The sequence below is a fragment of the Drosophila serrata genome, unplaced genomic scaffold, assembly GCF_035046125.1.
Source record: "Drosophila serrata isolate PLE 108 unplaced genomic scaffold, ASM3504612v1 contig_184, whole genome shotgun sequence".
NCBI classification, from domain to species: domain Eukaryota; kingdom Metazoa; phylum Arthropoda; class Insecta; order Diptera; family Drosophilidae; genus Drosophila; species Drosophila serrata.
The window spans coordinates 764445-788352 of record NW_028257082.1 but is presented as its reverse complement, the minus strand read 5'-3'; the positions used below and the strand labels follow the sequence as shown (position 1 = coordinate 788352).

The 23908-nt window shown below is 37.8% G+C and overlaps 1 protein-coding gene and 1 long non-coding RNA gene across 47 annotated transcripts in view; both read left to right on the top strand.

Annotated features, from left to right (window-relative positions):
* SLO2 (slowpoke 2) overlaps positions 1–23908 on the top strand; it is a 101687-nt gene that overhangs the window by 18600 nt on the left and 59179 nt on the right. For 25 of the 46 annotated variants that reach the window (XM_086827789.1, XM_086827793.1, XM_086827776.1 and 22 more), the window contains exon 1: positions 22927–23886. The exons of 9 other annotated variants lie outside the window; for them this stretch is intronic. Coding sequence is in view for 12 of the 37 variants with exons in the window: in XM_086827802.1 (XP_086683928.1) it covers positions 12270–12556 (287 nt within the window). In the remaining 25 variants the exon portion in view is untranslated. Of the gene's footprint in view, positions 1–5055; positions 5572–11899; positions 12557–22926; positions 23887–23908 lie in introns of those variants that run through there. 12 more of the 46 variants (XM_086827802.1, XM_086827794.1, XM_086827798.1 and 9 more) reach the window with 6 other exon arrangements.
* On the top strand, positions 5033–5450 carry LOC147644333 (uncharacterized). Its single transcript, XR_015270523.1, has 2 exons — positions 5033–5180; positions 5234–5450. It is a non-coding gene; the product is annotated as an uncharacterized LOC147644333 (long non-coding RNA).

Here is a 23908-nt window from a genome sequence, read left to right as displayed (position 1 = left end):
CACTTTCCACGATTTTCCCCATTTTCACGTCCCGCGATTCATTGGCAGCCTGACACTAATGAAAAAAGCCAAATCGTGTCGAGTGCTGCGAGTTCTGCGATGTTCGATGCGATTGAAGAAATGATTTAAGGCTTACTCCATCAGTGTTTCTTTTTTAAGAAGTATATTTTCTATTTATTTGGAGAGCTTTGATCAATTATTAATTTACTTTAAACGTTCATCAAGCAAATAGTCAAATGTGCATAGAATTAGGGAAACCTCAGGATAAATTTAATTGCGGTTTTAATAACATTTCCCTGTGGTTACCTTTCCCTTTTCCAACATTTTACTTGCTACCATTTTTAGAAAAATATGATTAGGATTTCGTTTGTTGACCTTTTCGTTAGCAAGCTATTTATAATTCCTCTTTTTGTGTAAATAATATACCTCAAATATGGCCTGATATTCTTAATCACATTAGTAAAAATGTCATTTAGCTCGTTAAGCATTTTGCTTTCTGATCCTGACTTTTGCGATATGGTAAAAGAGGTTGAAAATAAAAGAAAATTAATTAATGAATTTCCCAATTGTTTCTATTTTCCACCTTAGTTGGCATTTTACTTTTTTATGTAAATAAATTAAATAAATGGCAGCTCTTTAAAGTTACACAATTTAAAGCGTAATCAACCAGCAATTCGTTACTTCCTGGAATAAATTATACGTTTCGTATTGATTTCTGGTGTTTGGCCATGTTTTATTTACAACCAACATTAGCACAAAGTTGCGTGTTCTCAAAATAAAAACACTATCCACCTACCCCTTTTTTAAATTTGACTTTTTGAATAGCTCCAGGCAATATATGCGTGTCTGTCTCTCCTCGAAAACTGTGTCAGACACCACTCGCAATATGTAAGTGCTAATATACATAGCTATACACATTTGCATATTTTTTGTTGTATTATTTAAAAGGACAGTAGGTGGAGAGGGAACTGTCAGCAGGATGAAATGCAATCTCGGCCCAAAAGTCCCCAGAGAAAGCCTTTCCATTGCAATTCATATGCGAATATTTCATCTTTGCTGCCTGTCTAAAGTCTCTCATTTCATACGACTCTGTGGGGGCTATAAATATCGCAAATACTTATTTGTTGACATTTATATATTTTTCCTACTCACTCTATATATTTATATATCTTGTTTTTTTTTTTGCACTTGTGCGCCAATTTATTTATATTAATGTCCCAAGTGATTTCGGTTGCCCATATCAACAGGACCACATCTGATGTCGGCCCAATGGGGGGAGAGTGAAAAACATTGGTCTCAGATATGATCCGTTTTGTGGGCTTTTCGGGTTTTCCTTTTCAATTTTAATAAAGCGATTTACAGGGTAAGATAAACGGCATGTGGGTGGTAATAGCCACTAGAATGGAAGTATGCAAATATGGCACTAGGGATTCATAGAGATCCTTGAATACTCCAGGGTTCCATTATAAACTTTGGCGTTAATAAATGATGGGTTATCCCTAGTTAAGGCTGCTTGAAAGAACTTAAAACTGATTCCAAACAAAATATAGGAAATATACTTAAACATATTTGTAATAAATTTATAATTTCTAACATTGAAAAAAGTTTAAAAGCTACTCAAATATATATAAAAGCAAGTCTGTAGAGTAAGTAAAATATTACCAACAAACATGTATCAATTAAGCTGTTTATAAACTCCAATTTAGTTGTAAATTATATAGTTTCTGAAACCTTTTTCAATGGGTATCACTTAGTGGTTTTATGCATATTTTCTGGTAGCTGTCAAGGATGTTTTGAGCTTCTGTGTTTTTGCCTCCTGTTGCCCAGCTTGTGAGCGATGTCTTGTCTGTGCTGGCCATCTCTGTAGCCTGGACCTGTTCTATTTATACAACAACAACAAATTTTTGAAATATTTTTACAGGCTATCTCTCTGAGAGTCCAGCCAGCTATTTTTCCGTTTGTATTTTTCTTTCTTTGCTCCGATTGTTTGGATCTGACAGTAGAGTGAACCGCAAACTAAATGGATGGGATAGCATAGGCCTGGCTTTCATTTATTTATAAATTTTTTTGCTTTGTGTTTTGCCAAGGAACACATCTCCATACCGAAAAACTGAAGGAATGTGGCATGTAGATTCGTTTTGACATTTTAATTACACCAGCACCCCGAGCTGGCTGACACTCCCCCTCCTTGTAAGTGCGTACGTGCTAACGTGGCTTCAATTCAGGGCCTTCGCGCTGACACATTAATGCATTCCGGTAAGATTAAGCAATCAGAGAGGGCCTGAATTCTGGCATAATTGGAGCGACCTGACGAAGGCTGACATCGGTTACTGGAAGTGAAAGTGAAAGTGGAACTGGAGGAGGTTGAGCTGGCTCAAACACTCAATTTGGGCCATCAACTAGTGCCTGCGTTGGCCTGGTTCACTTTCTCCCACTTGACACTCGTTTAGCGTCGAAGCAAATTACCGAGCAAAAGTTTCTTTTTTTTCCCCCATCCTCGGGCATATCAGCACATTCTAATTTACTTTTATATTATGTTGTGTTGATTGTGTTGCCTGGCTGCGGATCCATTACAGGATGTGTCTTCCTGCTTTTGGCTTCTGGCCCTTATCACAATGATTTTGCTGCCAACGACAAATTGCCGGAAATTGACAACAAATTTGCAGCACACACACACAGGCACTTATATGGGCCTATAAGAACCCCATTTACTAATCAACTACACACACACCCCCTCAGACTATTCTCGAGGACACTGTTTGCTGAGGTTTTCCTCGGCCTCATGCTCCTTGGCATATCAATAGGACAAGGAGGTCCCAATATTGACCGGAATGTGTAATCGAGTCAGCGGCAAATTGGTCCGAACTCCGGGACAACTTTGAAATTTGGTCAAACCCTTTGCATTCTGCTGTTTTGTTAAGTCCTTAAAAGCATATAATGCAAAACTATTTTAAATATGAATGAGGCTTAAATTTAATTTAGTAGAAAGGGTTTTTACACTTGCCTCAAGGCAATTTGTGCGTTGTCTGCACTTTTTGGTTGATTTAAAAGTTTACTCTTAAAGGCTTGACAATGATGGTTGTTTGCACCAAAAGAACACTTCTACACGTTTTTTTAGGCAAAATCAATTAAGCTCCCTTCTCCAAATCTATTTCCTAAGTGCAATCTTATTTTGAAAACAGTTGGATTTCAATTTAAAGTCCATTAGTTTAAACATTCAAATTTAATGAGAGCTACATTTTTATTTATTCCCAAATAAGTATTAATTAAACATGTAATCTGATCGTTTCTGTTAGATATGCAATTAATTAAGTATTATAATTTTGCACACAATGTAATTAAGTTACTTTAAAGTCAATATTCTTATCGTTTAAGAGAATCTCTGATAAAGACAATGCATATCCCACAAGTGCTTTGTTTTTCAAGAATGGGATGATTTTCCATTGTTAAACTGAAATGCACACCCGCAGCCCACTTTAAATCTGGATTAAATGTAATATTGAAGCGGTTTCTAATGCACTTCCGATGGTAAAGTGGCTGCTGTTGAAGTTTGGGGGATTTGCATACTGAATTAGGAACTCAATACATGCACAACCGCTGTCAGTTGCACTTTTGTTTCAGTCCAAAGAACTTGGTTTTCACATATATTAGTCATGGGTCGCATAGAAATTTCGGTCTATCGATTTGGGCTCATCAATCACTTATGGAAATCAATACGCTTGCCATTACACAAAGGCCACAGTGCGGGGGGTATAACCTATTGTGTTTTAATGTTTTTCAATTCCCATGCGAGTGGGTGCCTTCCCCACCTCATTTTCCTTTTGGTTTTGTCTATGTATTGTTTGTATACATATATTTTTTTTTTTCGGTTGTTTTAGTATGATTGGTAATGTTTAAATATCTCCATTTCTTTGTTTGCCCAGTGAGTGTTTGTGGCTAGTTAGGACGTGACTGAAATATGAAATTAAGCAAGTAAAAATGACCTTAGTGCTTGTGTTTTATTATTCAATGCGAATCCTTAACAGTTCCTAACTTAACATGGCTTAAACAGAAGTTATTGCTTGTCGACTTGGCCAACAGATGGTGCTGGTTCTGTTCGTGTTTGCCTCGTCCTTTTTGTAGAGTTTTTGCCATCTGACGTCATAAGGACACAGCTGACGTCACAGAAAAGCTTCAATGTTTACACGAAACGCAATGGAATGGAAAGGAGACGTCGTGCATGTTCCTTTACCATTTGTTTCTTTGGCGCCAAATTGGCATTTTGTTTTGTTTGTTGTCCTTCCTTCTGGGCTACGGGACCACACCACATCCTTGGGCTCTCTTTTTTGCCGGAGATTCACACACTCATTCCCTCTCTTCGGGATTCGTTTTGTTTGTTATATAACACGTGCTTTGTCAAAGGAAATGGAGGCCTAAATGGAGCAGTAAGGCACTGAGAGAAATAAGGCAGTAAAAGAGGTCTTCATTTAAAGTTTTAAATAATTTCACATAGAATTGAAGGCATGATTAATAGTATTATGTAGTAGAAAGGATCTTTTAAGTTTATCAACTCAACAAAAATGCAAATATCTAAGGGGAATTCAAAAAAATGCTCAAATATACTAATGTATAAAATAAAAACCTTTTATTGTTTCCCTTTTAGCTATAAATTACACTTAGAAATACCAGCAAAATATTGATTGCTTTTTGCCTATTTTTTGCAGACTTCTTCTTACAATTAATCCTGTTACCCTTTTATTCAAGAATCACTGTCTATTATCAATGATTTCCTTTGCCTTTAACTTATTTATCTATTAAGTCCTACATTTTAAGGACCCGCTTCCTATATCACATCCTTCCCGATGCATTACTTTTTTTATGCAGATTTGACAACTCTAGTTAACTGCGTCCAGCATTCAATGCTGGTTAAGAGAGTTGCAGAGAGAGTGAGAGAGTGAGTGCTGCCGAAGAGCGTTTTCACAGGACCAAGTCACACCAACACACACACACGCACACACTGTGAACGACAGGATACTTGGTGGCTCTGCTCCTCGTGGTGCGTGACTTTGGACGCTTGCTGTAGGCAGCCAGCTGCGGAAAGATTGGTAGCAGAAACCTCAGTTCGTTTGTGCTGCCAGTTGGATGCAGAACGGTCCGAAGACCGAGCGATATCCGTGCTCTCGATATCCTGACTCTATGCGGTATGGTGTGCGCGACTGTGTCACCTCCGCGAATTAATCAAAACGTATTTTAGCGACAGTATTGTGTGCCCGCGACCCCAAGGCCGCCGAAGGTTGTGTCGTCACCCACGTGTTGGCCGGATTTGTTGTGTTAATTAGCGAAAAATGTCAGGCAACAGAAATTAAAACACAAAAAATGTGGAGCATAAAGAAAAAAAATGAAGAATGAACGACAAAAGTAGCGACAGCAGTGAAAGTTACAGTGTCTGTGGCCTTGAATTTAATGGAAAATAATGATAATGTATGTCGGAGCGGAATGAAAAACGAAATGAAATGTATTTCCCAAAACGGACTTAATCAAGTGGCAGCCAGCAGCAGCAACTGGAGCAATCCAGATATCCTTCTCCTTTGGGTGTGTGTTTCCGTGTGCTTGTGTGGAGCTGCAAGGGCAAACTTTGTAGCACACTTTTGTGCGCAGCCTTTGAAGAAACTTCATTCCTTCTCAGATTCTCGCACAAAATCGATCCGCCCCGTTGTCCCCTCTCGGCTTTGTTATTATTTCAAAGTGAACATTTTTATTTTTACATATTAAAGGTGGTAGGTAGTTCGGAACAAGGCTCGTCGCATCTCGGGCCCAACTTTGTTGCCTTGTTTGCCTTTGTGAGAGGCCCTGCAGGTATTTAGCCGTTGTTTTCGATGGCTGTTCGCCTTGACACATTTCTATATGCCATATAGGGATGCTGCAGTTTATTTTGCTTATCTCCGAGATCCTCCCTCCCTCCTCCCCCCTCCACAATATTTCTTGCCACTGCGACACGACACGCCCACAGTCGTCGGTTCGTGGCTGAAATTTTCAATTAGGTTTTATGACACATTCCATTCGGTGGCATCATTGCAGGCAATCTACCTCCCCCAACCTACAACCCCACCCTCAGCTCAATTTCATTTTGGGGAAATTGGCCGAGCAGCACAAATTTGCATACCAATTAACATTATTATATATTTACTTTAACTTTCATTAAGCCACTCGCTGTTGCGCGGCCCTAGTTTTGCGGTTTACTTTGGTAATTTGGAATAAATAAAAACAAAAGTTTAATTGGGTTGGCAAAGGTCGTATAAGTAACTCTAAAGTGGTAACTATTTTGTGGGAGTTTTTGATTAGATTTATAGGGGTACCTATAACTAATTATTTATACAAACATTTCGGGATTAGTTTTAAAATTTTATTATTATAGAAACTTTTCTATAGCCTTTAGAAAAGCATTACAAATTAAATATACTATTAAATATTTTGTATTTCTGTTCATGAAATAATATAATAGTAAATAGTAAACTTCAGTAGTTATTTGACAAAACTTTATATATTTCTCCATCCTCTCAAATGTTTAATTTTTATCTCAAAAGTTTTCCCAATTGTTCATTCATGCTCATGCATTTTCCAATTAAGTTTTCTTTTGAATTTATTTCTGCCTCTTCAGCAAAGTTGCATCAAAAGGATATATAAACATTTTCAAAGTAATTTATGTTGCTGTCAACAAAGTAAGCAGGGCCATAAATAATCCGGCATTTTCATTTGGCAAAATAAAAGTAAAGTAAAGAAAGGAAAATGAAAGTGTAACATAATCGAAAAGCCACAAAACCTAAAATAATAATAAACATAAAAATAACATAAAGAACCGACTCATATTAGCCATATACCAAGAGGAAAAGACCCATAAATGGGGCGGGTCGTAAAAGACTTTTAAGGAGCCCGGCACACATGGCGTATGAGTTATATTTTGCATTTAATTTCTCACTCATTTACCGGGGGAAGCCGCTACTCTGCTACTGCTGCAGTGATAAAAAAATAACAAAAAAGGCAGCTAGATATATGAGGGAAAAATAATACTGTGAGACTGGGTTCGGTTCACTGACTGACTAAGCTGGGAAAATACCTTAAAAAGCTAAAAGTGAAAGCTTAACCAAATTGAGAAAAACCAGCAAAAAGGCAACTCAGGCTGGGGGAATGCGGCTAAAACTTTTGTGGCTACGTGTTTGGGAATCCAAAGGGCGGGGTCCGGTCCGGAATGGGATGTAACAGGCTTGGCTAATCCCAGGGAGGAAGAGTGGAAGAAAGGACTGGCAAAGGCTGGCAAAGGGTCGAGTTAATCTACGGTTATGCCACACGGCAAATTGTGGCCCACAAAGCAAAAACACAAAGTAAAATGAAAGGCAGACATCCAACACTTACATACTCAGGTCTCAAGTATATAGGATATATATGTTATGTACTACTTGTAAAGCCATTGTCCTGCATTCCAAATGAATAACTCGGCTAGAAACTTATACACAAAGTAGCCGCAAAGTTATAATCAAAGTATCCTGCAGTTGAACTAATTTATAGCTCAGAAGGCGCTACTGAGATTAATTAAAGTTGTCCAATTTCCGCTTGTGGCATTCGAGTTATCCCGATGACGATTCCCATGCTGTGCCCACATTTAGATTGATGACTTTTTCATTTACTTGGCACTCTGTCAATCCCTCAGTGGATGACATGGCCAGGCTCGCCACTCGAATAATTGACTAATGAGGCAAAGTTCAGGGTTCAGTGAGAGTGTGTTTTTCTTTTTGTTGTTCTCCTGACCGTTTAGATGACATTTTGGGATTGACCGGACATTTAACCATTTAATGGGGACTTTTGTGTGTTGTATTTTGTGGTAAATCAGCAGCAACGATAATCATGCTAATTTTGTTTGTCAACGAAATGCCGTTTGCATTTGTGTTTATATTTATTCAAAAGATTTAAATGCTTTGCTTTGCTTCGAGATTATTATTTATTTAAATATTTAAATAGAGAAAGCCTCAGCTTATGATTCATTCACATGCAAAGCATGTATTTGTTTATTTAATATTTAAATGAACTTAAATTTTATTCTCCTTTTGACTAATAATATTCAAGCTTAAGACACACACCGAAACATAAGGAAGAATAATCCAATCTTTTTTGTGGTAGATCTTAACTTTTGCCCTTAGCTTTTGTGGTTGACATTTGTTGTGTTTGTCCCTGGGAGCATCTTGATGTATCGGATTGACGATCGGATGACGGTTGCGTCAAGGAAAAGAAATTGCATGGCTGCCCAGACACTGACTCGATTTCTGGTTGTTTGTTTTGCCTGAGCTCAATGTATTACAGAGACAACTTATCACGCTTTATTAACTCATCCCATATATCCTCTTGTTTTATTTCTTGGCACTGGATTTTTTTCTTGAAGAAATCTGGACACACGCCCACACTGCAGGGGGCATCGTTTGTTTGTACATTATTTGTCTGTTTTATTGTGGCGATTTTTTCTTATATTATTTATATCTGTTGGGTCACAGGCGTTTAAGTGATTTCTTCTCCGTTTTCTCTTTTCGCTTTTGGCCAAGTTTTCTTTTTACGAATTTCGGCAAATTGGATTGTGCTTTAATATTGAAGAAATGGAATTATCCATAAGCTGCGAACGAGCTCAACCCTTAATGTCAGTTTCGGTGCTCCACTTTAGTATACAAATGTGCATTCAGTCGTGAAAGTTTTTCTTCAACTTTTTCCGTATGCCAGGCTAAAGTTTTCTTTTGAATTTCGAATAACAATAACCGAATGGAGGATAAAACCCTCCAAAACCTGAGGAGCCAGTATCTATTTGAGTCGAAGAATAATCTTGTTTGACTTGCTAATTTTAAGCTCTTTTTTAGACAGGTGTGAACACACTTTGCGAGTGTGTGGCACTTGGATAACTTTTCCTCTCATATCAATAAACAAACAGAGAAAAAGACGAAGCAGAATCGGAATAAAAATTCAATTTTCCAACCACAAAAAGTGAAACTTTTTCTCCGCAGCCACAAATCAATTTTCAACTTGGCAGAGTAAGCCCAGAAAAAATGGGGGGAAAAGAGGCAGGAAAAACACAATTTTCTCATGGACGATGGCCAAAAATTAGGGAAAAGTGTTATAACATTATACCGAAAAGATAAAAGCCCTTAGAACGTAGGAACAAAGTTTGTTGATGGACCAAATGAAAGCCATTTCCGGATATGAAAAAAAATGGGTTTCGCATTTCTCCATTTAAATTTTAATTGGCGAAAATATTTAAAGGAGATAAGATTCTTGTATATATATTATAGTACATCAGATATTAAACACACAACGGATACTTTGAGAAACTTTCGAATAACTTGACTTGGCATAAAAGTTTATTTTGCTAATCGATGGTTATCCATACCAGTTTGCGGTCAAAATGTCGTCAAAGTTTATTACATATTCATATTGTTGGGTAAATTCTTAATGGGGTTGCCATCTTCCATTTATTGCAGTCCCCCTTCGGGCCCATTCCTTGACCTTCCGTCTTGAACCATTTGAATGCCAGAAAAGGTCAGCTTTTGTGTAAAAATTGAGTTCAAAGCGCTGCTGATGAGGGTAAGATACTGCTGACAAGTTTTGACCAGGAGCTTGCTGGGCTGGGAAAATGGGGAGATATTCATTTCAGATGCGAGATGGGGTTTAGTGAAGGATTTCACACACATAAGCTCGTTTTGATGGTCTCGGGTGAAATGTCAACCGAGGATTATCCTCTCCCTCTCCTGCAAAGCGAATGCACCTTGGCCCTTGGTGGAGCTCACTTCTGGATCTGTGTCGGCATATATGTATATATTATATGGGCTCATGTCTGGGGGCTTTGCTTTGTTTTTTCCCTTCTAATTTATGGCCAACACATGCTAGGCTAACACATTTTTTTATTGCCTCCCCGGCTCCCCGAACAGGCTCCTGCCATTCCCAGCAATTCCCGCATGTTTACATCCGTTCTGTTTGTCAGCCATTTTGAAAGACATTTCCTTTCGGCACCAACAATAAATGTTCTCCGGCGTGATATAAAAAGGAAGGAACTATTGTCACATGTTTCGCTTTTTCATTTTCATTTTCATTTTTTTGCCTTAGTTTTTCCGGACACACGGGGTGAGAAAGTTCATTAATTGATAAGGCGGTAACTTTGCTCGTGTGAGTCGGATATCAGGCGAGGGAATTGTTCTGCGGTCACCTCCTGTTAATAAAACCAGAAGCCTATTTTCAGGCATTTATTATTCATGTGAATACATATATTGTATGGCGGTGAACAGTGGGAGATGTTTTTATTTTACTTTATTTGCTCTACAAAATATATAATGAAGTTTTATATAGGTAAATAAATTTAAGTAACCGAATTACTGCACAAGTTTCTAAATGAATGTACAAAATTAAATATTTAATTTTATTTAAACTATAAACTCTTCTCTGTACTTTTTTAGTAACTCCTTCCCTTCACGAAAAATTAAATAATCACTGAATTAAACTTTTTAATTTAAATTAACTTCATAAGAAATCAACAGTTTACTCAGTAAATAAATTATTACATTTAATCTTCAATAATTTGAATTTACCTTGTATTTGATTGAAGAAACAATCAAAATCTAATCAATATACATTCAAAATCAATTTGATTTCGCTTTATTCTTATACAAAGAAAATAAAAATACACATATTCTTTTCAGTATGTATATATATTTTCCCTTTTCACAATGGCAACAGAAGGCTTACAGTACTCTAAGACCGAATGCCTTCTGTAATATCCCTTCCCTTCATCGAACAAGTTGACTTTTCTCTCGATTTTCTTGGCTTTTCCTTTTGGCTCGAACCCAGAAAGTATGCTTTTCGAAATATATTCGTAATCATGACCTTGCAAGTGTCACACACGCACACATATTCCTCCCAAGTCCCCCCATATTTACCCCACTTTCGGCTAGGCAATTTAATGCCTTAGTTATGCTAAACTCTAGCAAATCGCGTGTGCCACCCGAATTTTGGCCAAGAGGAAGTGGGCGGGGTAAACGCAGTTTAGCACTCTTTACATTTGTTAATTGTGTCACTTAGTTCGGCCAAGTTACTGGATAGCCTTGAGGGACTTTTTCACAGAGCCTTTGAACTCACTTTGCTCCGACTCGAAGCACTCACAGGAATCGCTCTCGAAAAACTGTTTGTAAAACTCAACTAGCTGAGCAGCACTTTGTTTATAAAGCATGAAATTACCAATTTTAAAAGGACGAAAAAAACAATTCCTGAAAATATTGCAGCGAGAGCCAGGACATGGAATAACAAAGTTGGGAGTGTCCTGGTAGCAGTCGAAAAAACAATTCAATTTTGTTCATTTCTCGTCTGCGTCATCTGCTGAAAACTGCAGCTTTTTCAGTTTTTATTTTCAGGCTGCGTGTGGGTGTGTCCTCTCCTTTCGAAATTTATTTTTCATTATGTTGATGAGCAGCGTTGTTTGCCACGCCTCGGACTCATTTCGGCTTGATAAGGGTCCTCGGGCCGACTTACTTTTGGGAAAGCATAATGAAAACATTTGATTAATTACAAGAACAGCTAAAGTAAAATATAAATTTTGCTAAAGGAAAATACTACTTAAGTAACACTAGCTTTTATTAATTATTATTATAACAAAACTATTTCTTTATAAACATAATTCGATAAGAATTGTTCTTAAGCTTTTGTTTAAAATTCGAAAATCTCTCTCGGGGGGATATCTGCAGTACGTTTTGACTGATTGAATGGCTGTCTGATTGATCATCTTGGCACTTGAACTCTAAACTTTGCAAATTTTTGCGTGCAGCATCTTTGCTGCACTCAATTAAGCAGTCTGTGAGAGAGGGGAGAGGTCGGAGGTCAACCATTTGTCATTGTCACTTAGCTTCCCATGTGGCCGAGAGACAACACAGCGGGACAGAGCGAGCAAGAGATATGGTCAATTGTTTGGCCTGATTGTGCTTAATGAAGTGTCCGATATGTCGTGAACACCCATTATATACACAAACAACACACACTCGCACACACACACTGCAGACGGCGGAACAATAAACAAATTTCGCAAACACTCAGTCAGCGACGTGACTTTGGCGCAGATGAATCTCTGGGAAAAACCCGAAATAGGCCCGAAAATAGTGGTGGGCAGTGAACTGTGAAAGTGAAAAATCCGTCAAAATGATGTAGGCCCGGGCCCGAGCGAGTCACCTGGCCAGAATCGCACACATATCCCTATCCCCGAGCCCCTGTCAAAGGAAATGAGCCACAACCTCCAAGTGAGCTACACCGCGCTGGGCATGTCGGACGATAACCAAACCTGCAGCTACTCGATGCCCTCGGGGGCATCGCCACCCCTCAACCACCGCCTGCCGCGCAATGTCAACTTCACCGAGGAGTTGCCCGACCTTGCAGGCTACCCCCCGCAGCAGCTGCCCACCCCGCCCTCGACGGCTGTGCGGCGCTTCTCCAAGTCCATCTTCCAGCGGCCGCGCTCCATGTCCGTGTGGAGTGACATCAGTCGCAGCAGCATGCGTCTAGATGAGAGGTGAGTGTGTTGACGGTTCCAATTTGGATTCCATGCGGGCTTAGACTCACTCAACACAAAATTGGGTGTTTTTTAAATTTAAAACAAAAATGTTTAAAATATTGGTCATAAAATTCTCAAAAAAAGAAATGTTTCAATATAAAATAAAAATGGAAAATGTTTGTAAATTCAAAGCATACTAATTTTAATAAGATGCCCTGATAATTGATCATTATTCCCAATAATAAGGACAGTTACAAAATATACAAAGTCTAATGGCGACTTAAAATGAAATTAATTTAATGTGAATATTGATAAACAAGGAAAAATTTGATTTATGCTTCCTTTTCTTTGATTATCAATATTCACATTAAATAAAAAACAAGAAGAAGAAGAATAACTTCGGCACTCCGAAGCTTGTATCCGCTTACAGATTGAAATTCGGAATTCAATCACTAGGAATTAATACAATATTTATTATATATATTTATGTTCAAAAACATTAAAGTATTGCCTGCTATCAATTCATTCACAGTTTTGCATTTTCCTCTATACTATATGATAAAGTTGTCCGAATTGTATAAAATGTAACAAAAAATGCTTAATATATAATGGTTATATATAAAATTTGATAAAAATCTGTTGAAAACGGGAAGAGTTATAAATTTTTATTTCTTAAAATTTTCCGATAGTTTTTTTTGGCAGCTATATATATGCATATATATATTTCACCGTTTCGCCATGCTCCGATTTATATACAAGTAAAATTATATTGACGAATAACTCCGTAGTTTCATCCAAATAGCTTAAATATGTTCCAAACCAAATCTCGCACATCTGTGCATATGATTCCCAACTGATTCTAGCATCCCCGGAACGAAGTGACTGCTGCCGGCCACCTCTCAGGGAAGTCTTGTGTTTCAAAAGTTGCAAGTCATTGTTTATTAGTGTTCATAGATACTTACTGGTCATTGATACTGACTGGTCATAGCTGCTTAATGTTGATACTTACTAATCAGAGTTACTTACTCATCATTGATACTTACTAATCAGAGTTAATTACTTATCATAGTTACTTACTGGCCATAGATACTTACTGATCATAATTGCTTGCTGGTCAGAGTAACTTAACGTTCATACTTAATTACTGGTCAAAGTTAATTACTGATCATAGCTCTATAAATCGTCCGATCGTTCCTATGGCAGCTATATATATGCATATATATATTTCACCGATTCGCCATGCTCCGATTTATATACAAGTAAAATTATATTGACGAATAACTCCATAGTTTCATCCAAATAGCTTAAATATGTTCTAAAACAAATCTCGCACATCTGTGCATATGATTCCCAACTGGTTCTAGCATCCCCGGAACGAAGTGACTGCTGCCGGCCAAGTCTCAGATATGTGTTGTGTTACAAAAGTTGCAAGTCATTGTTTATTAGTGTTCATAGATACTTACTGGTCATAGCTACTTAATGTTGATAGCTACTTAATATTGATACTTACTAATCAGAGTTACTTACTGATCATTGATTCTTACTAATCAGAGTTAATTACTTATCATAGTTACTTACTGGTCATAGATACTTACTGATCATAATTGCTTGCTGGTCAGAATAACTTAACGTTCATACTTAATTACTGGTCAAAGTTAATTACTGATCATAGTTCTATAAATCGTCCGATCGTTCCTATGGCAGCTATATATATGCATATATATATTTCACCGATTCGCCATGCTCCGATTTATATACAAGTAAAATTATATTGACGAATAACTCCGTAGTTTCATCCAAATAGCTTAAATATGTTCCAAACCAAATCTCGCACATCTGTGCATATGATTCCCAACTGATTCTAGCATCCCCGGAACGAAGTGACTGCTGCCGGCCACCTCTCAGAGAAGTGTTGTGTTTCAAAAGTTGCAAGTCATTGTTTATTAGTGTTCTTAAATACTTACTGGTCATAAATACTTACTGGTCATAGCTACTTAATATTGATACTTACTAATCAGAGTAACTTACTCATCATTGATACTTACTAATCAGAGTTAATTACTCATCATAGTTACTTACTGGTCATAGATACTTACTGATCATAATTGCTTGCTGCTCAGAGTTACTTAACGGTCATACCTAATTATTGGTCATAGTTAATTACTGATCATAGTTCTATAAATCGTCCGATCGTTCCTAAGGGAGCTATGTATATGTATATATATAATTCACCGATTCGCCATGCTCCGATATATATACAGGTAAAATTATATTGACGAATAACTCCGTAGTTTCATCCAAATAGCTTAAATATGTTCCAAACCAAATCTCGCACATCTGTGCATATGATTCCCAACTGGTTCTAGCATCCCCGGAAGGAAGTGACTGCTGCCGGCCACCTCTCAGGGAAGTGTTGTGTTTCAAAAGTTGCAAGTCATTGTTTATTAGTGTTCATAGATACTTACTGGTCATTGATACTGACTGGTAATAGCTACTTAATGTTGATACTTACTAATCAGAGTTACTTACTCATCATTGATACTTACTAATCAGAGTTAATTACTTATCATAGTTACTTACTGGTCATAGATACTTACTGATCATAATTGCTTGCTGGTCAGAGTAACTTAACGTTCATACTTAATTACTGGTCAAAGTTAATTACTGATCATAGCTCTATAAATCGTCCGATCGTTCCTATGGCAGCTATATATATGCATATATATATTTCACCGATTCGCCATGCTCCGATTTATACACAAGTAAAATTATATTGACGAATAACTCCATAGTTTCATCCAAATAGCTTAAATATGTTCTAAAACAAATCTCGCACATCTGTGCATATGATTCCCAACTGGTTCTAGCATCCCCGGAACGAAGTGACTGCTGCCGGCCAAGTCTCAGAGAAGTGTTGTGTTTCAAAAGTTGCAAGTCATTGTTTATTAGTGTTCATAGATATTTACTGGTCATAGCTACTTAATGTTGATAGTTACTAATCAGAGTTACTTACTGATCATTGATTCTTACTAATCAGAGTTAATTACTTATCATAGTTACTTACTGGTCATAGATACTTACTGATCATAATTGCTTGCTGGTCAGAGTAACTTAACGTTCATACTTAATTACTGGTCAAAGTTAATTACTGATCATAGCTCTATAAATCGTCCGATCGTTCCTATGGCAGCTATATATATGCATATATATATTTCACCGATTCGCCATGCTCCGATTTATATACAAGTAAAATTATATTGACGAATAACTCCGTAGTTTCATCCAAATAGCTTAAATATGTTCCAAACCAAATCTCGCACATCTGTGCATATGATTCCCAACTTGTTCTAGCATCCCCGGAACGAAGTGACTGCTGCCGGCCACCTCTCAGAGAAGTGTTGTGTTTCAAAAGTTGCAAGTCATTGTTTACCAAAGTTCGTAGATACCTTATGATTATTGATACTTACTGGTCATAGCTACTTAATGTTGATTCTTACTAATCAGAGTTACTTACTCATCATTGATACTTACTAATCAGAGTTAATTACTTATCATAGATACTTAATGTTCATTGATACTTTCTGATCATAGTTACTAACTTGGTATATATAAAAGGCTATAATTAAAATTCCCAATTTATACTTCATGGTGGTAATTCTCGCTTTTGTTATATCTCATTTACCATTGCAAATGTAAATGTAAATGGGGGAACTTATTAGGGGCTTAAGAATTTTTTAAAATAATAAAATAGAATTAAAACTGTTAATTTTTTTAAACGTGTATCTAAAGTCGTTTCGTAATTTGGGGCATGTGGTTAGATCCTCAGTTGTTGTGTTTTTGACCTGCCTTCAGGCGAATTTATGTGCTTTTTGTATATTTTTTTTCTGTTTATTCCTAAGCTGATTGCGTGCAGAAAAATCTACATAAATATTTGCTTTTATCCAAGCAAACGGCCTGACAAAGAAAATGTATATATTTGCGTTATGCTGTGGGAATACGTGACACATGACGAAGCGTTATAAGCCCCATCTGATTACGGCTAATCTATCAAGGTCGTCTAGAAAATCGATTGATTGCAGACATAGATTTAAAGTAAGGCAATCTTTTGATTAAAAGCATTTCTAAATAGGTGAAATATATAGCTTTTTAAGAAATAATTTTATAAATTTGTGTTCTTATTAGTTGAATGTTTATAAATTTAATTAACTTTTTTCAAAGAAATCAACATATTTTGTTAGAAAAGATAAATGAATATTCAACAGCAAACAAACACATAAAGAGAATGATTTATGTGTACAAATTGGCTTTTGTATTCAACTCTCTTGAGTACCATTTAAGCTTTTAGCATATTATTTTTATATTTTCACAGATTTGAGCTAATTTTGCCATATTTGCACATTTCATCTAAGCACATAGCAATTTATGCATAATTGTTTCTCATAAATTTGCGTAGATACAAGGAAATTAAATTTAAATAGCTTTTCGCACATTGCGTATACGCAGCATGTGCCGCTGCCGTTAAATTTTGGCATTAAATTTCTTTGGGGAAAATCTTAAATCAACTTTGACACCCACGCACCAATCGCTTATGGGGTAAAAGGGCGACCTCGAGGGCAGTTTAATTTAGTTTTAGCACTTTGACTTTTATTATCCTGTTATCCAGTTTTGTCTGTGATTATTGCTCTCACTTGAGCCTCCTGGCTCCTCCCACAAACGGCTATAATGGGATTTAGATACAAGGATGGGCCATATTGAGACTGAGACTAAGACTGAGATTGAGACTGAGGAAATATATACATAAGCAAGGAGCTCGTAATGGCTTATGGGCGCTAAGTCTAAATTAATGAAAATGTAGATAACGAGTTTGAGTCCTGGGGACTTTTATTGGTTTACCCAATCTTTTTATAAATAATTCATTGGCAGCCACCAAGCCGGCAAATGCAACAATTGCTTAATTTGACAGCCTTCATACTTGCAATTCAATTTAGCTGAGGATGTTGGATGTGGCACGTAGCCGGCAGCCGGAAATTCGGCAGGAAAATTTTGAATGAAATGTGAATTCCCTCCAACCAACCATCCTTCCATCTTTCCCATGTGGCTAAGGAAGTGGGCCAAGTCATTCAGTCAACAATTGTGCAGGGGATCCCCGTGTTGGCTGTGTAAACTTCTGCGGCATTTCTGGGCTTGCAGTTCCTGCCAATTTACGTCATCGTTAGCCTGTGTGTGCGCCAATTAGCCTAAATAACTCAATTATGCTCGTCGCGGCTTTCCTTTTGTTGTGGGTTGTGTGTAGATCGACACCTCTTTGATTGGTGATTACACCGAGCAGTGCACCCAAGCCATCCTGGTAATTGCCTTGTCAGCTCCTGGCAGTTATAGCCATTAATTAAGCCAAGCCATGCCATGGATTTTCCTTCGTGAGATGTGTAATTGAAATGAATGATTATCGCCGGAGAACAGAAGCGAAATAGAGTTAAACGACTCCATTTCGTAGCCAGTCTCTATCGCTCTATTGCTTAAGCCATTTTATTGCCATAAGCGCACACAGCTTTACCTCTTCAAAAAAGAATAAAAAAGGATTCCTTTAACAATGGCCCATAAAAAGTCGAGACAGAAACGCCGCAACTACCGCCAGCACCAGCTCGTATATCAAGAGCCATTGAAGAACATTAAGAGCTTTAGTTTCAGGTCACACCCACAGCATCGTTTTGTGCACAGTAAAAAATAGAACAATAAGTTAACAAATTCTATAGTTTTTACATTCTATAAGACAAGGGACTCATTATACTTATATATATATACATTATATAAGCTCGATTCTGATTTCTCCATATTATTCCTTTTTGCTCTCTGTGTAAGCACTTTCTCTGTTCTCATATGACTTTTTATTTTCCCTTTTTTTCTTGCAGGTGAGTGAAAGTGTCTAAATTAACGCAAGATTATATCCGTTGACTTCGGTACGTATACAAAATATGATGTGGGAAAATGGGCTTTATCGTGTGAAAACTTCTCTGATGGCTGTGTGAGGACTTGAAGAAGTTGCTCCTTGACGAACACACGCTATCAATTATGTCTTATCTGGGAGAGAAACACCTTTGCTTTGTTTCTTGTTCTACCGCAAATTCCTCGTAGAAATATTGCGAATTTTGCAAATTACTTCTCTGGTATTTGCCTCGCTCCACACATACTCATAAAGCAATCATAAAAAATGCCGCAAATCATCACGGACGAAGGACGAACAGTCCCCTTGGGGTCCTGGTCCTCCTTGTCAGATATATACTCACATACATATGTGTATATGTGTTATCTATGTGCTGCCGCGTATCCTGGCGAGCATTTCGTTATGCCAGCCATGTGCTGCGTTCTGTTTAATGTTTTCGGATTGTTTATGTTATGTTTATGCCGCGCTGCCAGCCGAAACAAAGCAAAATGTGTTTGCCCGCCATGTGCGTGCCTCCTAATTGTGTTTTACGTGAGTGCGGTCGCCGGAGCTGGAGCAGAATACCCCGTAAAACTCAGGCATGTACTGCGAACCGGGATGTGTGTAAACCTCATTTGTATGTCCGTCCGATATGGAACGATTCGTTTACAATTAGTAGCTGGCATCCTGTGAATTTTGTGGTGCTTTATCTGCTCCAGCAAAAGGCTCTTGATTGCTTAGCACAAAAGCCCTTTTCACACTTAATTTTTTGACAGCAGAAATCTGTTGAAACCTTCTTAAAAGAATAGAGACAAATGTTTGCAACATGAATTATCTTTATATTTATAAATTTATTATCAGTCTAAAAGAACATAGAAATATGGTGTCAAGTAATGAGTATCCATGAAATGTTGAAGACTTTCATGCAAATAATATTTTAATTACAACATAAATCAAGCTGAAAAATTTCTTATACCATAAAATGTGCCTTTCCACGTATTTAAAAATGTATATAAATTACGTTTAGTCTTAAAATTACAGAATATGTAAGAATTTTTTAAATTTATTATTACTCTACACCTCAGTATACCCGGTAACTCCTAGTCTCAACCCATAGAAAATCCAAGTTTATACTCAAATTTAGAGTCTTTTTGGTAAATTGTGAATTATGCCAGTGTGCTCGGTTAATTTGATCATAAAACTTACAGAAAGACTTTAGGCCAAAGAGAGTAGAAAGATGAAATATTCATGGTTAAAAAAAAGATAGTACCTACAAGTACGCACGCTCTTTTACTTTAGGACCCATTACAAGTACAAATTGTGCGACAAATATGCATAATTTATTATGTTCCGCACTGTGAATATGGCTATGAAGCGAAGCCATTTCTTTGCTGCGAATTTATGAACTTGGCCATTCGAAAAACTAGTTTGCAATGCGTGTACCCTGCGGGCGAAACTCGATATAAATCGAGAAGTGTGTTGCCGTGCTCAACAGCTTAATAACATTTTCCAAGCACACTGCGATGGGAAATCCTGACCCCACCGACCTCCCCAAGCAATACGCTATTCATAACCACAAGGATAAACCCATTCAGACGCAATGCTTCTCTCAAACACTTAAAGCGCTTTTTTGCAGCATACTTCCAGGCGGGCGTCGTTGCGCGCATTACGTATACGCCGCGTTGCCTTGCGTCATAAGGTTTCATTACGAAATTAATGCATTTTAATGGTCGCACCCTAACAATAGCCACAAGGAGTTGGAGCAACAAGTCCCCAGCATGTGGAATTTAAGCATTAGCTGGATTTTTAAAAATTAATTCTACACCTTTAGACCCGCGTGCGTGTCCTAAATTAATTAATCAGAAATCAACAGGAAGCCCAGCAAAAGCGGAGAGTGAGCAACATTAACTGGCTTTCACAGAAATTGCCAATTAGGCAAAGGCGAAGCTGGAAATGCAGTAGCAGCAGAAGGCCACTGGAGGTCAACTGAGGCCAGTCTGGTGTCCGGAAAATGCCAGGGAAATGCCATCTGAAATGTCACCGAATGCGATTTGCGGCCAAAAAGGCAAATGCGCTTAATGGCTACGCCTGACAGGGAGCATTAGGGCGCACATGTTTTTACCCTATCTCCCTTTACTCATTTCCGTTTGCCTCTCTTTCTGTGCTAAGGACTCTCTTTGGCCTGAACTCGCTCGAGGGGCTCTCTTATTTCCGTTCCAACCACGTGTTCGTGCTGCTTATGCTTTCACCTTGTTATTCGCAGTTCAAGCTCAAGGGACAGAGATGGCAATATAAAGGGAAAGAGACAGAGCAGCAGAGAGTAGAAGACTCTCGGAGAACTCAAGAGAGCTTCTAAGCATTGCCAGCTGTAAACTAAATGCAAAGGACATTGTGACACATCCTGTCTTAATGGTTATATAGCTTTCAATGCATCTGTTTTTATTGCTATCAAGAAATAAAGCTTTTTTGGAGATTTTTATGTTCTCAAAAAGAGCAACAGATGGCGCCAAGGTAAAATGTTAAAAGGATACAAGATAAAATATACATTTGTCTGAATTCCTATCAATCAAAATGAATTTTATTCTGCTTTACTTTCTCTTTACTTTATATATCATATTCACTCTATAAGGAGTCTTGTTATCACATCCTTTCCATCCAAATTATTCATACCTGTCAAAATTGCTCAGCAATTACTTCCGTTAATGTCAAAACAACACAACTTTCACCGCATAATGATGATGATGTTGATGATATCAACTACAGGCAGCAATTGAAATAGCTGTGTAAGGACAACAGCAGCAGGACAACACAGCATTCATGGCGCCAGTGGCAGTCCTTGGCATTGCCATCAATCCCCCCTGCCATTCCGTTTGGAATAACATCCTTTGGCCAAGACAACAACGATTAAGATGCAAAGTGAATATTAGTATGTTAACACACTTTTGCCCCCTGTCACCAGACCAGACCATACCAGACCAGACCAGGCAAGGACCCACTTTCCACTTGACTTGACTGGAGGCAGCTGGCGTTGTGTGTCCCATCCTGGCCACTTGACGTTGGTCCGGTGTCCTAACGTCCTTACGTCCTGGCAAACTGTTTGGCTTGAGTGGCCATCCAGCTGCGTGCCCCTGTGCCTGGCATTCGTAATGAAATTCAGAGAAGGAATGCCTGCGACAACCTTAAACGTCTTGGGTGCCGAGCCGACTTTGGTTCGAATTGATTTATTGGCTTAGCTAAGGCTAAGAGCAAATATCTATTTGTTTTTTTCTTTTTTTTCTTTCTTATGCTTTTCTATTTTGTTTTCTTTTCTAAATACCACTAAGTTGTGTTTGATTTAATAGAGATAGAGGCTGTGAAAATAAATAATTGTGTGTCTTGTGGTATTTAGTATCGTAAATATAAATAACTTTCTAAATGATAAAATAACTGAGGAAAAATATATGCTATTTAATAAGTTAATAGGCAAAATAAATTAAAGTGTTAAGCAAAAAGTAAAAGCTTTATATTTGCAAATAAAATAAAACCAAGAAGAGAACCAAACGACGGTAGTCGATAAAGTCATAACAAAATCACATAATTGTCAGCAGGAGACTTTATGTGATTGATATATTTCCCTCATAGCTTTTGTTATTTATTTTGTTTGTTCTTGACAATTTTCGGTTCGAATATTGAGCTTCATTCTTAAACTCATTGCGGTTACCACACACACACACCTGTTGCTGTTTTGGACTGCGTTAATTTAATTACAGTTCCATAAGTGATTTGTGGCCGAACCGCAATAGTAGAAATCGAATCTCCAACTGAGTTTGGCCACAATTTCAAGTGAACTGAAGCTGCGGCAGTCAGTGAGACAGGTCGCAGCCATAAACTAGCGATAATTGCACTCTGAGGTTGTACGTCTGTCAATTACTATATATAAATGTACTTGCAGCCACTTCCCCCAACAGGTGCGAATTATGTGGGAATCAACAAGAAAAACTTGCTATCTTAACCCCTTAGTGCTCTTAAAATCAAATATTCCATTTCTTACTTATAATTATATTTCAGAAAAGAAAATGTTGAACTAACATTAAATATTCTTTAAGCACTATGTAATGAATTACTTAGCAATGACTTTTGTCTAAAATAAATAATGAACTCTAATTAGTTTATTAAAATTTACAAAATTAAAATTCATACATTACAAAATATTTAGTTAAATATTTTATTAAAAACTTTAAAGAAACATGTATATTTTAAATATTCATCTAACAAAAGCCTTAACATGGCCCAGTTGTTGCTTGACTGTTAACTTGCTAACGTTAACGTTAACGGTTAACGGCTAACTTCAAAGCTTTGAGCTTTCCCAAAAAAAAAAACTCTCGGGAAATCCTTCGGCCTTTACAGTTACTGTTACTGTTGGAGATCGGGTCCCGTTACACAATTGGGGAAAATATGTTAGTCGGTCGGCCTTGTCGGCTTTGCAGTTGCCGCTCGGCGTTCAGTTTGTTTTTATACTTTGCACATGAAACATGTGATTTCCCTCGAACGCTCGATTTTCCACCGAAGCCAGAGTTTTCTTTAGAGATTTCCTTCCCCTCGCCACCGGCCGCAAGTGAGTGAGCGAGAGAGCCAGCGCGTGCGAGTGAGAGCGATGAAGTGTGTTTATTGTTCGTGTGTGTGTGTTAGTGAGCGTGCGTGAGTCTCACATTCGTGCCGTGTCGTGTCGTGTCGCCTCGGTGACATTTTCCTCAAGCGGGTTTTTTGTAACGGAAATCGCTCGAGTGCTAATTAAAATTGAATCAGGTGACTCGGCAACGGAAAATTAAATATTTTAGATGTAGTGCAATTAATTCTAACTAGTAATTACTTATAAAAAAAATAAATATATATAAGCAAACAAATCCGTTTAACGAGCTGTCGTAAATCTTAGAGAACATAACCTTTAGCTCTGGACCAGTTATTTTCACATCTTTAGTTTTTCGACCGCATAAATCAATAACACGAGAAATAATAAATTACGCCGGCCAAAGTTAAATATTTAATTTCACACCGAATGATATAAGTGGCAATAAAATTCCCGTGCAAATTTGTGGCAGTCTACGCAGATCCACCGAGGTGTGTGTGCCGCGTGCCACCGTGTGTCCGTGTGCATAAATAAATGTGACCAGTCAGTTGACCCGTGAACCGTAACTTATACGGAATCTCATACCGGCGGACAGGCAGCAAGGAGCAAGAGGTAAAGCCGGAGCCACATCTCCAGGAGCTGCCGAAAGTTTCGCCTTGAATTTATGACCAATGCCGCGCTCGCGCACTTCGATTTCCTCTGGGCCTCATTGGCAGCAACAGCAACACAGCACCAGCAAAGTTGTAATAAAAATCTGCAAACAAAACATAAAATCATAAACACCACACCTCCTGCCGCACTCTATCGCGGAAAATGCCAAAGGTATGTGCTACAACACACACTT